At 43.6% G+C, this 14,983-nt stretch overlaps 1 protein-coding gene across 1 annotated transcript; it reads left to right on the forward strand.

Annotated features, from left to right (window-relative positions):
* The first annotated feature begins 1,689 nt into the window (after positions 1-1,689).
* LOC123020545 (pantetheinase-like) lies at positions 1,690-9,485 on the forward strand. The gene is made up of 7 exons (XM_044424412.1): positions 1,690-1,962; positions 2,037-2,167; positions 4,021-4,213; positions 6,051-6,345; positions 7,389-7,762; positions 8,611-8,781; positions 8,923-9,485. The coding sequence occupies exons 1-7, from the start codon at positions 1,750-1,752 to the stop codon at positions 9,040-9,042; spliced, it is 1,497 nt and encodes a 498-aa protein (XP_044280347.1). The 5' UTR covers positions 1,690-1,749; the 3' UTR covers positions 9,043-9,485.
* Positions 9,486-14,983: the final 5,498 nt, after the last annotated feature.

Below are 14,983 nucleotides of genomic sequence, written 5' to 3' on the forward strand. Positions count from 1 at the left end.
TTACATCCTAATGTTTTATTTGTGGGATCACTTCATGCTGGTGCTGGGTATTCAGTGGGTAGTAGTCAATTGACTCATTAAGAACCGCTGCTCCAGCTAGTCCTTGTAGAACTATAAAGGGAAAGGTAGAAGCAGGGTGCTGCCCAAACCCCGGGCAGGAGAAGTTACTCTGAAGCTGGTTTTCCTCATGTTAGTTAATCCCTTATTAGCCAAGCTTGTTTTCACAAGATTTGTTCTAGTATGTGCTCTTCTTTGCCCATTTCCTCTCTCCTCCCCAACAGAAGGCAGAAAAACAGAGATGGATATTATATAATTATGTTCATACCCCACCTTTCTCCCTCTAGCAAGGAACCCCAGGGCTGCTCACAATGGTCTGTCCATTTATCATCACAACAACAACCTTGTGATGTAAGTTAGGCTAAGAGCCAGTGATGCGCTCAAAGGCATCCCTGGTATCATGGCTGAGAGCGGAAAGAACCAAAATCTCCCAGGTCCCAACACTAACTCCCATACAGGCTCTCATATAACAGCTGGGCTCTGGGGTGGGAAATTTGGCTCGATCATAATAGTAGAAGGTTAAGAAAAGGAGTTTTCCATTTTCAGCCTGTTTTTATTGTTAGTACGCATTCCTTGTGAAACACCTTATAGTAACGTGCTTGTGGGAGGGTCTTTGTGTTTCCAAGCAAGTTCAGTGAGTTGCACCCCTTTCTCTCATTTGCCAAAATTAGGATTCAAGTGGGCATACCTAATGTTCAGGAAGGCTTAAGTCCCAACACTGCTTCCTGCAGGGCAGAATATTCATATATATAGCATTGCTTGTAATACGGAAAGGCAGGAAGATACTAAGTCTGCTTCAGTGCTAACTAGAGGAAAGTATTTGGCTGCATAGAATTCAGTTTAAGTCCATGAATGGTAACCGTCAACAGATCAGACTTCTATTTAGGATTTGCCATTGATTTAGAATGACTTTATATAGGGTGAAGATTGGTTGGCCTAAAGAATTACAGAGGAGGCTGACTCTACCTCCATGCTCCTGTGGACCCCAGAGTAGGGGAGATGCAAAGATGTAACCTGCCCCATTACAGTCTTACTTATTGATTGTTTTTATTGAGATTTGTATTATTTTATTGTTACTTATATTGATATTTTTGTAAGCCATCCTGAGGCTGTGGCAAAGGACAGCATATAAATGTTTTAATAACAATAAAAATAATACTATTTGGAAATGCCACTGGAAAAGCAGTTGCAATCCTCCTTCGACGATGACAAGCAAAGTTAATTTTTCTGCCATGAATACTTGGACCTTGATTAGATTTCTACATTCAGGGGAACTCCAGGTGTTCTTTGTCTACAGAGAGCCAGAGTGGCTAAATTTCAGGAACTGAATTAAATTGAGTTCAAGAAATGTGCATTTGTTTTACCTGTTCCAGTACACTTCATTCTTCTCTTCCTACACCCTTGCTGGGATTAATCTGGCAGAAAATACAATGCATGTTTAGCTTTTGCAAGCTTCCTTTTACATGAATAATCACCATGCACTTGCACAATCCTTTGGTAGGAGGTGTAGAGCTTGCTTAGTGTGTGGCAATTTCTCCACATTACACAACACTGCCATTCCAGAACTGGGTCGCGGTTGCATGAAAAGTGACTTCCCTCGGTGTGAATAAATCATTTCCTTCTCTTCCACAGCTCCAGGCAGCCTCCTCATCTGGTCTTTCACATTTCAGGCACCAGACAGACACAGCAAGCATGATTGCTTTCCCTCTTCCCATTTCTGCTGTATTTCTGACTGCTGTTACTCTTGGGGTCTCTGGCCTGGACACCTACATTGCAGCTGTCTATGAGCATGCGGTTATACTTCCTGGAGCCACTCCAGAACTTGTCCCTCCAGAAGATGCCTTGAAACTGATGAACCAAAATCTAGATGTCTTGGAAGGAGCCATCAAAGCAGCTTCTGAACAGGTAGTGCACCTTCTTTAAACCAGAACTGTATTTGTCCTTGAGGTATATAGGCTTCAAGTGCTCTTCTTTTGTAGGGAGCCCATATCATTGTGACTCCTGAAGATGCCATTTATGGCTGGGTCTTCACAAGAGAAACCATCTATCCTTATCTGGAGGATATACCTGATCCTCAGGTCAACTGGGTTCCGTGCAATGATCCTGAAAGGTATTTTTTTTTTTTTTTGCTTCCCTCATATCCTAAGAGAAATACTGAAAAACTCATATTCAGAATACAAACTCCCTGTGGTATGGACTCAGTATAATGTAACTTGGCTACTTCTTAACAAACATACTTTGCCATTCTTGGAGTGTGGTAATCATGAATTTCCTTGATGGTGTTTAGTATACATACAGTATACAGCTTCCAGTCTGGCTTAGTCATTGTGACTATAGAGTGGTATTTGTCTTGGACATTTAATTAAGTGTAACTGCATTGTCGAACAATTACGGTGTCCAATCCCAAATAACCTATGTTGAGATTGCTTTCCTATATTATTTAAGTGGGGTTGCAATATAGAATATTGGGGTTAGAGTTATATTGCAGCAATGAGGCAAGTACTGCTTGTAAGGGATACTCTGTGAAATCTGGAGTGTCTTTCTGCATACTTAGCTTGTAAATGGTTTGATTATTTTATAAAAACACACTTCTCAAATCCTAACTAAAGCACGCTCCCATGTAGAACATTGAACTGTGAGGTTTACTGTGATGTAAGCACATTTAGGAGAAGACTGTAAATTTCCTGTGGTAGCACAGGTTACATGCTGGGTTGAAGAAACATCTCATTTCTAGAGTTCTGCCAATATTGCATCTGATTCAACTTTTAGACATATTAAATCTGTTTGCCAAATTTATTCCAGTAGGTGGCAGTATAGGGCAATCTTTCCCAACAGAGAATTAACAAATTAACAAAGATTAATTTAAAGTTTAAACCCTAACCCTAACTGTAAGTTAAATTAAAAAATTAATTTTAAAAACTTTACAAGATTTTATGCTGTAATTTCCCTAGTAGTTAATTGGACTTCCATGTCATCTGAAAAGCCAAGTTTATCCATCAATAATATGAGGTGAGACACAGAAAAAACCTGATTGCGCTTAGGGCTTTCCTGAAAAATTGTCTGGAGGCTGGCTAGATGTATATCATAGAACTATATCTCCTCCTACATGCCCTCTTAAATTGCCGACCGGCTAGGTATATCCTATAAATAGCCCAGTCAGTATTTGAACTACACTCACTACACATGTTGCCGTGATAATGTTGGGGGGGAAATGGAACAGTGAATCAACATCGTACTCCCGCGCACAATGCTTTTTCCGTAAAGCAGTTTTTGAGTGGAAAAAAATTTCCTGTCCTCGATCATCCTCCTTATTCACACGATTTAGCTCCCTGTAATTTTTACTTGTTCCCAAAAATCAAAAGTGACCTGAAGGGAACATGTTTTGCATCAATGGATGAAGTGAAGACAAATGCGGCAAGCCTGTTGAACAGCCTTATGCATTTGTTTCAGTCAATGGAAAATGCATATGGAGTGGTGTAGAGATCGGGAGGGGGAATATATAGAAGGTGACAATGTTCAGAATGCTGTAATTCATCAAGAAATATTTTTAAATTACTAATCCAGTTATTTTTGTGTCACACCTCGTACACATACAACTTCATGTAGTCCTATAAAGTTAACAACCCCCCCCCCACAAACATAATACCAGTCATTGTATAAAAGAACTAATGGGTGTTCATCAAATCTACTTTCTAGTTTTGCATCTGGATCCATGGTGCATAGGGAAGGAAGAATAGCTATTATCAGAACTGTAATGTGCATTATTCTTTGATCTGCCCCATTCAGATGAGGAGGTTTGCAGAAATGCCAGATTTAGAACATAGAAACAGAGCAAGATGAAGGGTCCTCCCGGGCCATCTAGTCTGACTTCCAGCTCCAGCCAGCTCCGCTCATGAATTTCCATTATTTCCTACCGTTTGAATGGAATCCATCTTGGTTATTGCATTGTTCATCTCAAATTAGGTTTGGATTCAACCCAGTGCAAAAAAGACTCAGCTGCATGGCAAGGAACTACTCCATCTATGTGGTTGCCAACATGGGGGACAAAAAACCATGCAACTCCAGTGATCCCAAGTGCCCCAGCGACGGTCGGTATCACTACAATACAGATGTGGTTTATGACTCGGATGGGAAATTTGTGGCACGTTATCACAAGGTAAACATCATCCTCTCCTTGGATTTGTAACTAATGCCTCTAATTAAGCACGGGAGCGAACATTAATTCATATCTCTGTCTTTTAGCTGGGAGAGAAACAGACTCCCCCTTCTCCCACCCAAAGAAGAGTCCGGCATGCCCTTCACTGAGACAGGGGGGTCCCACGTGATCACTCTGGGCGACTCCACTGAGGGGCCCATGGCATGCATTGTTCTGTGCCAGGATCGGGCCACACATGGCCCACAGGCTGCATGTGGCCGCCTTCTCTGTGTTTGCAACCCTACCTGCCCCCCCCCCACTGCTGCTTAATTTGCTGCCAATGCAGCAGTAGGAAAAAAGGGGGTGAGTTTTCAAGAAAACAAGAAGATGTGTTGGCAGTGCATGCTGTGTTTCCAAGCAAATCACACTTCCTGGAACTGTAAGTCGGCTTGCCTTGTTTCCTTCCGAACTTGCCGCCTTTTTTTTTTTTTTTTTTTTTGCTGGAGCTGCAGCAGTAAATTCCATGGAGATGAGGTGCATGTGCACCCCTTTCCCTCCAGACCCTGGAAGCTGCCTGTCACCCACAGAAGGAGGGAAGCTCTTGCAGGAAGAGAAGTTCTGAATCGGTTGGAGTTGGCTGAGAATACAGGCTTTCACTGACAGAAGAACTGCCATGTTTTAGATTCCAGAATCCTTACTGGGGCAAGACCTGATTAGACAAACCCCATGATCACAAAATAATGTGCACCTTTTGAGTTCACTGGAATTCTTAATTTGACTGGATGATTTTAAAAAGAAGTGCTGTATGTGCCAACTCAGGAGGAAGCCATGATGTTGAAGCCATGGACTCTGCACTTCCTTGCAGCTTTAAATAGGGATATGGGAGGAGATGGCATTCAAATTTGCCTCTGGCGGGTGCTGGGTTGGCTTCTAGCTGCATCTAGGACTATTCCTAGACCCACCAGGAGAAAGAAACAGTCTTTTAACCTACTTTTTGAAGATAGAAAATCCAGGTGTCATTAGAATTTGTATTCTAATAACTCTGATCATAAAATAAGAATCACTTTCACAGCTTTGCCAAGAAAAATGGCAGCCAAACAAGTAACAGGGGCAAAGCAGTCCAAAGATATAACCCCAATTCTGTCACACTTGCATTGGATGCCTATATGCTGCTGAGCACAATTTCAAAGTGCTTGTTTTAACCTATAAAGCCCTATACAGCATGCGAACAGAATGCCTTATGGAGCAGTTTTCGCAGCTGCAATCTACCCAGTCACTGCAGTCAAGATCTGGGACCCGTCTCTGATTACCACCTCCAAGGGAGGTTCAGCTGGCAGCAACAAGGAAAAGAGCCTTTTGAGAGGCAGCCCTCCAGTTTGGAGCACACTGCCCACTGAAAGCTGCATGGCACCAATTGTAATACCTGTTCAGTCCTGAGTTAAAACTGATTTCTATCACAGGTCATTGAGTTGGTTTCCTATTATATCAGGGCTTATGCTGGCCACTTAAATAGGTCTTATGATTTAATTTGTATAAGCTATTGCAGATTTTTATATTTGTTTAAAACATGGCTCACGAATTTTTATGGTAATTTTGGTGATGATTTTAATTTTTATAAAGATGGTAATGTTTATGATGTTGCCTGTATTTTATATTGTATTTCAGGTGTTATTTTAAAATACTCAGATAATTTCAGCTATTAGGTAGTATAGAAATATGTGGTGGTGGTGGTGGTGATAATAGCCAGGACATGTAAAATTCTGCTCTGGATAAGAAACAACAGAAACAAAGCTTTTTTTCTTCCTTGGGTGATTTTCTTCCACTTTATATATGTAAATTTTTTTTCTGTCTTTTACAGTACAACCTATTTGCATCTGAAACCTACTTTAATTATGCCAAGGATCCACAGTTTATTCACTTCAATACTCCCTTTGGGAAGCTTGGTGTTTTCACTTGTGCTGATATGCTCAATTTCGGGGAACCTGCCGTGTCACTGGTGGAAAAGTTCAGAGTAGACACTGTCCTCTTTCCAACCGCTTGGATGAATACGCTACCTCTTTTGTCTGCTGTTCAGTACTACTCAGCCTGGGCTATGGGGATGCGTGTCAACCTCCTCGCAGCTAACATACACAAGCCCAGATGGGACATTACTGGTAATTTCAGCTCTAAATTACTTGACTTAGGCTTCAGTCAAGCCCGGGAGGGCCAAAGCTAGAAAGTGGTGGGAGGACAGAAGAGGAATACAGAGGGGCCTAATTTATGCTGATGAAAATGTTGGGTTTCTACTGTGATTTGTGTTTAGAGATTTCTGTTCACCATATACAGAGTTGCTAGTGCCGAAAGCATAGTTAGGAATCTTCTGCATGCTTCCCTGAAGACAGCCGATAAGCATGAGATGACTTTGCATGTGCTAACAGGTGATCAGAACCCAGCCTTGTGATGGAGCGCACCTGGAAGCATACATGAGGCACCCAGAAGCTGTGTTGGGAAGGTTGCTACTCGGGCAGTTCAGCTTAGGAACATGAGCGACCTGGCACAGAGTGTCGCTTGTGAATTGTCAGGCATCTTTTATCCCATCATTGACAGAATCTCATTTTTCTGGTATAAGAATGCCATTGTCCGCTAATGCATGCTTGCTCATGTGTGTATTTGCACAAATAAGCTCTTCCCGTCCACATGCCCCTCAAAGTTTTTTAAAAGGTCACCAAGTCTGCAGAATGCTCACAACTCAAAAAGGTCAGTTCGCTGCAAAATCCAAGGCCAGATTCATAGGAATCTAAACTCATCTGAATCCATTGCAGGCTCTCTGACATCCCTAACCTTGGTCTGTCTAGTCCAGTCTTATCAACACTGACGGGCAGCAGCTCTCCAGGGTTTCAGATGGGCATTTCCCCCATTTTATCTAGAGATGCAGGGGACTGGAGTTGGACCATTCAGCAGGCAAGCAGATGCTCTACCATGGAGCCACCTGGCATTTCCTGAGTCCAAACCCAAAATGCTTTCTTCCCCTCCCACCAGTAGCATCTTATCCTTCTCACTTCAGCTCCTGGCATCCTATGCTTCAGTTTCTATCACAAAATCAAAGAGGCAAGCTCTCTGGAAGCTTCTTTGTAGGTGTTCCATAATCCCTACTTCAGCTGAGCAGAGAAATGAAGCATAAAGCTGGCCTCATCCCAGTCTTGTTTGTTATGTACAGGGAGCGGCATCTTCGCACCTGATGGCCCCAGGGCATATCACTTTGATATGAAAACACAGAATGGTAAACTGCTGGTTGCAGAACTGGATGCGTACCCCCGTCTTTCACCCACATTTCCTCCTGCTGTGAACTGGCATTTATATGCATCAAGTGTAAAGCACTTGTCTCCAGAGAGTCCGGTTTTTATTGGAACCATCTATTTTGATAATTTCACTTTCACGGAACTATCACAAGAAGCAGGGAACTACACTGTCTGCCAAAATGGTCTTTGCTGCCATTTGAACTACAGGATGGTGGAAAAGCGAGATGATGAAGTTTACGCATTGGGTGCTTTCGATGGGCTTCATGTAATTGAAGGGGAGTATTACCTGCAGGTAAGAGATTTAGGAAGATGGGATGGGTGATAGTAGCATCTTATTTCTGTTCAGAACAATCTTTAACTGTTCCATGCTTTGATTAGGACAAGCCATCATATACAGGAGATGTGGCGCGGGGGGAAAGGGTGCAGCTATTTGGGAAACTCCAGCCAGCCAGATTTAGGGCCCAGGCCTGTTTCCCACCCTTTCCTTACATGGCTCAAAAATACCTTGTGGCTTTCTTGCTGAACATCATATTCCATGTGCGGTTTGCTTGTTTTTGAATCAAGGAGATGTCATGTAAATGCTAATTATTTTCATAGCATCCCTTAGAATTATAAAAGGATTTATGTAGCACTGAAAAATAATTCATGTTACTTCTCCCTGAGGCAGCACAAGCAACCTCTACTCCAGTATGGTAGAAAGAATGGCCTGCTGCTTTGTCAAATATTCCACATTTATCTAAATTATCTTTTTAGCTAGCTTATTGTTTAAAAAGCTTACGGGTTAGTATGAATGATCAGAACTATAATGTCACATTAAGAATTGGTGCCTAGTCTTGTTTGTTTTCCTCTTCCTACCTCATCCTACTTTCCTTTTACAATGTGTCTTTTAGCCTGTAAGTCTGTAGGTAGAGTCTGTGTTGTTTTTATTTAAGTAAATGGAAAAAGAGCAGGATAACAATGCCTTATACAAATACATACTGTATATGGCTAAGTGTAGGAGGACTTTTTCAAATTCCAGTGGCACCATAGCGTAACTTAAGGACTAGCATTTCCTCCATTCTATGAGCATGAGGCTTTTTTTTTTTTTTTACTATGGATGATTTGGGTCCATAATTAACTTTCCCTTGCCTCTTTCCATAGATCTGCACATTACTGAAGTGTAACAACACAGATGTGAAATCATGTGGGCAGAAAGTAGATACTGCTCGTACAAGGTTCGATTCCTTTTCCCTCAGTGGGACATTTAACACCACTTATGTGTTTCCTGAAGTCCTGCTCACTGAGACTCAGCTGGCCCCTGGAGAATTTCAGGTACAGAAAGCAAAAGTTGATTGCAAGTTTTAACTGTCCTAGACCTTTAGTGATAAATTTTTGCCTTTATTTTCATGCATAGTTCCAAACAAACTTACTTCCCCATGTACAGGAGTTTTACCTTCACTTTCTGTTCCCCAGGTATTGACTGATGGACGGCTGGTAAGCAAGCATCGCATATCCAAGCCAGTCTTAACTGTGGCTCTTTTTGGAAGGTGGTATGAAAAAGACTCTCCACATCCACTGCACGCTTCTCCATGAGATCACCTTTAATTGTATTGTCCTATATTCAGTATTCTCAAGTGTTCATCTAGTTGCTACATTTTATGTCTGGTTTCCTGAATTCTCTTGGGGCAAAGGGGTTACAACAAAAGCACAAATAGACAGTATCAACATTCCAGTGTAAGACAAACTGGGCAAGTTGTTGGACTACAGGTTCCCATAATTTTCAGCCATCAGGACCATTGGTTGGTTGTGAATTATAAAAGTTGTTATCACACACATCTGCTGGTGTCCAGGTTGGGGAAAACTGCTATAATTCATAACCATGATCATGACTTTATTAAGATTTGTACTTTTCTGTGAATGAAATGGTAGCCAAATGAAATCTCTATTTTGAGACTGGTGGGTGAGGGGAAATCACCCTAGTTAGGGGTTATTTTTGAATCCAACTTGAACTAAACAGAGTATACATATAGAAGAGACATGCCATTTTCTATCTGTCATCTTCTACATACTGGGGGAAATTAGCATTTCTTTGTTGCCATTAGAAGATGCAGAAAAGGAACGGCATCTTCCCTGATGGGGCTAATGTGTGATGAAGCACTCCCTGAGTTTCTAACTTTCTCATCTCTAAGTAATTTTATTGCTTCCATATGACGCTTTAGTGATACAAGCACCTGCACGCATTCACAGAATTCCAGACACTTTCTTCCACTTGTAAACGGCCCATGTTTTTTCACAGTTTTCTCCATCTTTCTCATTCTCAACACACACACACATATGTTAAAGAGGGAAGGATGGAATAACTACAGCATCTTTTGACTGGCATTGGTAGGAGCCTTCGGGAAGCATCCTTGGTTCTGTTAGGAGCAGGAGATGTGCCCAATCCAACACATTCTTCTAGATGATTTTTCTTGTTAGTCACAAAGTCATGTCCAACCCATCACAACAACATTCCTTCAGGCTCTCCTGTCCCTTCTAGATGATACAATGACACAAAGACCATCTATTTGTCCTGAACCCAAATGTGTGAGGTTATGCTTCTTCACCCCCAGTCATATGAATGATTCCACTAGCCAAAATGGAAGAAAGTTAGGTATCCCTGAACATTTTTTGGGGAGATTTACCTAACTGTTGTGCCCTGTATTTTCCAGCTTCTTGTTCCTTAGTGGGCCCATGTTTGGTCTCCCAGTATGTTGCTTAGAGATGTGTTATATACAAAAGGTTAGTTAAAGTTAGCTTCTAGAAACTTGCAATTAAACTTTTGAACCCTATTTTTCTTTCCAAATAATCAACTACATATGCAATTTACTTCAGTCTGTTTTAAGTCACTATGGATGCTGTTGGAGTGGAAAGGTGACTCACAAACTTTCCAATCAAGAAAATGTTTTGAATTATCTTTTAGTGTTTATATGACTTACTCTGACCCTACTTAAATTGAATATCTTGGTTTACTTAAGTAATTTTACTAGACTTATTTTTACATATCTACAGTGACCTAAAAGCATTTTGTTATAACTACCACCACATCATACTGTAGTAAGTATGTCTTAAGTGTAAAAGAGCTCTGAGCTAGGGACAGAGCTTTGTGAACTAAGCAGGAAAAGGAGTGTCAGCCTGGGGCAATCTCTACTGTTAGGTTGTGGGAGGTAACTTCTCAGGCAGCTGATGTGGAGTGTTTTCTTCTTCCAAGAAGTGCCTTATATATCTTATCTGGCTGGCTTTTAATAGAATGAATTAAACTGGACCTTTTATATGTAAAGAAAATGTCCATCTTGTGCTTCTGGCCTCTGATTCATTCCTTGTATACCTCTGCTGAAGCCACCTATGATGTGGCACCATGGGGACAAGGCATGCTCACATATAAATCCTCTCCTCTCCTACTGCAATAGAACCAGGACCTCCAAGCAGAAGCAGTGCTGAATGTACAATGCCAACGAGCTACACTTTGGTGGAGGCTACAATTCTTAGCTTTTTATTTATTTCATTTTTCTACTGTCCCATAGCCGAAGTTCTCTGGTGGTGGTGGGATTTTACTCAAAACTAAGTTGCAGTGTATGTGAAAGAACTGGTTCCTTTTTAGCAACTTACATTGGGAGATGCAGGCCAGATAACAATCACAGTAGTGGACAAAGGCTTAAAGCTAGTATCAGCAACACAGCACCTGCCAGCCCAAGAGCACCTGCTCAGTTGCTCATCATGATAGTCTCCATAACCATGATCAAAGGAAATCCCCAAATGTAAGAAGCTGTGTGGATCCATATCAGCAAACCAGTTCTAACACTTTTCATCTTCACCAGAAAGAGTGAAAAGGGTGGTTCTTAATTGCCTGCTCCAGCCCAAGCCACTGCAAAATCCCTACAACAGAGTGTTTCCTGGGAAAACTCATTTCTCTGCAGCTACATCAAGGATTGTAGCTAAGCTCAGAGACAGTGGGAAAGTCTGAGGTGGGTGACAGATAATGTCAGCATCCCTATGAATAAGGAACTGCCTCACCGGCTTCTCAACTCCACTCCAACTCCACCAGTCAGGCTGCAATATTCTGGACCAGCTAAAGCTTACAAACCATCATTAAGAACAGCCTCACGAACTGCACGTTATAGTAATCTGGTTGAGAGGTCGCCAAGGCAGCAGCATCTAGTGTCTTCTCTTCCAGCAGAGGACGCAGCTGGCATATCAAGTGAAGCTGACTAAAAAGTTCTCCTGGCAATGGTCCCACCAGAAACATATCAGTACTTCCAGAGTGCGGATGTGATCTTTCGAAGGAAGCGTGACCCAGTCCAGATGCACTACTTCTCTGGGCAAAGAGCACCCTGTCATAAGCAATTCTGCCATGTCTGAAATAAGGCTGTCTGCCCATCCCCACTTCCAAGCAATCTTTCAGGGATGAGATGGCTACTCTAGATAGAAATGAAAGAGAGTTGGGCATGTCAATTCATCAAGCGAGCCTTAATCAGAACAGCAGATAACCCCTCTCAGCATAGTTTATTGTTTTATTTATTTATTCAAAGTTTTTGTATGCTGCCCTCTAGCTATATAGCCTCGGAACGGCTCACACAAATAAATAAATATAATACAAATACAAGTAAAACCCGGAAACACCCTGACTGCACAATTAAAACCTATAAATATTATATGTTGTTAAAATATTGTTTGAATAAAAAGGTCTTAGCCTGGGGTCGAAAAACAAATAACGATGGTGCCAGGCGGACCTCTCTGGGGAGCTCATTCCACAGATGGGACACCACCGCAGAGAAAGCCCTCCTCCGGGTACTTTGCTTCCTGATGTCCCTCACGGAAGGCTCCCGGAGGAGGGCCTTTGCTGCCAATCTCAAGGGGCAGGAGGGCAAATATGGAAGCAGGCATTCCTTCAAGTATCCAGGTCCTAAGCCATTAAGGGCTTTGTAGGTGATAACCAGCACCTTGAATTGAGCCCGGACTTCGATGGGGAGCCAGTGAAGCTGGTAGAGGACTGGGGTTATGTGAGAGTAATGCCCAGTCCCCGTCAGCAACCTGGCTGCTCTGTTTTGCACCATCTGAAGTATCTGGACTGTCTTCAAGGGCAGCCCCACATAGAGCGTGTTACAGTAGTCCAATCAGGAGTCCAGTCGGGAACTAACCAATGCATGTGTCACTGTCGTTAGGCAGTCGTCCTCCAGGTAGGGATGCAGCTGATGGATTAGCCTAAGCTGAAGGAAAGCACTCCTTGCCACCGCTGTTACTTGAGCTTCCAACGATAGCTCTGGGTCGAGGAGCACTCCCAAGCTGCGCCCCCTGTCCCTAAGAGGGAGTACAATCCCATTCAGGACAAGGTCTAGGTCCCCCATCCCAAATCCTGATCCACCGACCAACAGGACCTCCATCTTGTCTGGATTGAGCTTCAGTTTATTGGCCCTCATCCAGCCCATTACCTCGGCCAGGCACCAGTTCCGTACAGCCACTGCCTCACCTGGATTGGTTGAGAAAGAGAGATAGAGCTGGGTATCATCAGCGTACTGATGATTCTGCAGCCCACACCTCCTAATGACCTCTCCCAGCGGTTTCATGTAGATGTTAAATAGCAAGGGGGACAGAATAGACCCCTGCGGAACTCCATGACATAGCTGCCATGGCGCAGAGTTAAAGTCCCCCAGCACCACTTTCTGGAATCAGCCGTTGAGGTAGGAGTGGAACCACTGCCAAGCAGTGCCTCCTACTCCCAGCTCCCTTAGCCTATCCAGAAGGATACCATGGTCGATGGTATCGAAAGCCACCAAGAGGTCCAGGAGAACCAACAGGGATGCACTCCCCCTGTCTCTCTCCCTGCACAGGTCATCATACAGGGCGACCAAGGCAGATTCAGTACCATACCCGGGTCTGAAGCCAGTCTGAAATGGGTCCAGATAATCAGTCTCATTCAAGAGTGCTTGGAGTTGTCCTACCACCACCCATTCCAACACCTTGCCCAAGAATGGGATGTTGGCCACCGGTCTATAATTGGAGGCCATCTCTGGATCCAGGGACTCCTTCTTTAGGACTGGCCTAACCACTGCCTCCTTTAGTGAGGCAGACATCCGGCCGTCCCTCAAAGAGGCGTTGATGACCTCCAGGCTTCAGGCACCATCCTGTGTTTGGCTTTGGCCAGTAGCCATGATGGGCAAGGGTCAAGTAAACAGGTGGTGGGATGTACTTGTCCAAGCCCTTGTCCACATCATCAGGCTGCAATAACTGAAACTCATCCAACAATATGTGACCAGACGGTAACATTGGCACCTCCCCTACGGAATCGGAATCACTGGTGGAGTCCAGCTCTTGACGAATCTGAGCGATTTTCTCCTTGAAGTGCTGGGCAAAGCTGTCACAGCGGGTTATCGAGGGTGGTACAGGATCTTTCTTAGGGCCTGGATGTACCAGCCCCTGTACCACCTGAAAAAGCTCCACTGGACGGCATTGTGAGGAGGCAACGGAAGTGGAGAAGAATTTCTTCTTTGCCGCCCTCACCACCACAGTATAGGCTTGATAATGAGCTCTTAAGTGTGTTCGGTCAGATTCATCCCAGGATTTCCTTCACCTACACTCTAGTTGTCTCCCAACCCGCTTCATCGCTCATAATTCAGGTGTATACCAAGGGTATGAATGAGTTCTGCCAGGCAGGAGAGGACACTTAGAAGCGATTGTGTCAATAGCTCTGGCCATTTCCCCATTCCATAGTTCAACCAGAGCATCAACAGGAGCGCCAGCTTTATCAACCAGAAACTTCCCCAGAGCTTTCAGGAATCCATCCGGATCTATCCGGCTCAGAGGGCAGACCAAGACAAAAGTGTCCGCACCCTTACAGAGAGAAGGGCTGCCATCGAGCTTGAACCTCACGAGGAAGTGGTCTGACCATGACAGGGGAGTCAAACATACATTGCTCACCCTCAGATCACCCTCTTCCTGCCCTGTTGAGAAAACAAGGTCCAGCATGTGTCCACGTTCATGGGTCAGGCCTATGACATGTTGAGACAGCCCCATGACCATCATGGAGGCCATGAAGTCCTGAGCACTCCAGGCAATACCAGAGCCAGCTCTGGTTTTTTATGCTCCTGGTACTACTATAAGAATGCTCCTATATCTCATACATGAGGATTGGGTGAACATTGTGTCTTAACCATCAAGTGCATGGGCACACCCCCCCCCCCCCAAAATACATGTATGGCAGGCAGAGAAATTTGCTCTTGAGTTGGCTCACCAGGGCAGTGAGCAGAAGGTACAAAGCATTAGAATTATGATGCGGCCCCAAAGAACATAAGGTCATCTTCCTCTATTGTTCTTTAGAGCCTCCCAGGGAGACAGAAGTGGAAGTTTTCTTAACCAAGATGGGCAAGGGTGGAGAACCACAGTGGAGTCCCTACCAGGCCTTCTGGCATTCCTGGGCTGCCCTTCTCCCAACCTCCAATAATGTGTTGGGTTCCATTTTTTTCCCTCAGACACTTTATGTATGAAGAAAATATCAGACCTT

This window comes from Varanus komodoensis, unplaced genomic scaffold (genome assembly GCF_004798865.1).
Source record: "Varanus komodoensis strain SLA01 unplaced genomic scaffold, ASM479886v1 scaffold1, whole genome shotgun sequence".
Lineage (NCBI taxonomy): Eukaryota > Metazoa > Chordata > Lepidosauria > Squamata > Varanidae > Varanus > Varanus komodoensis.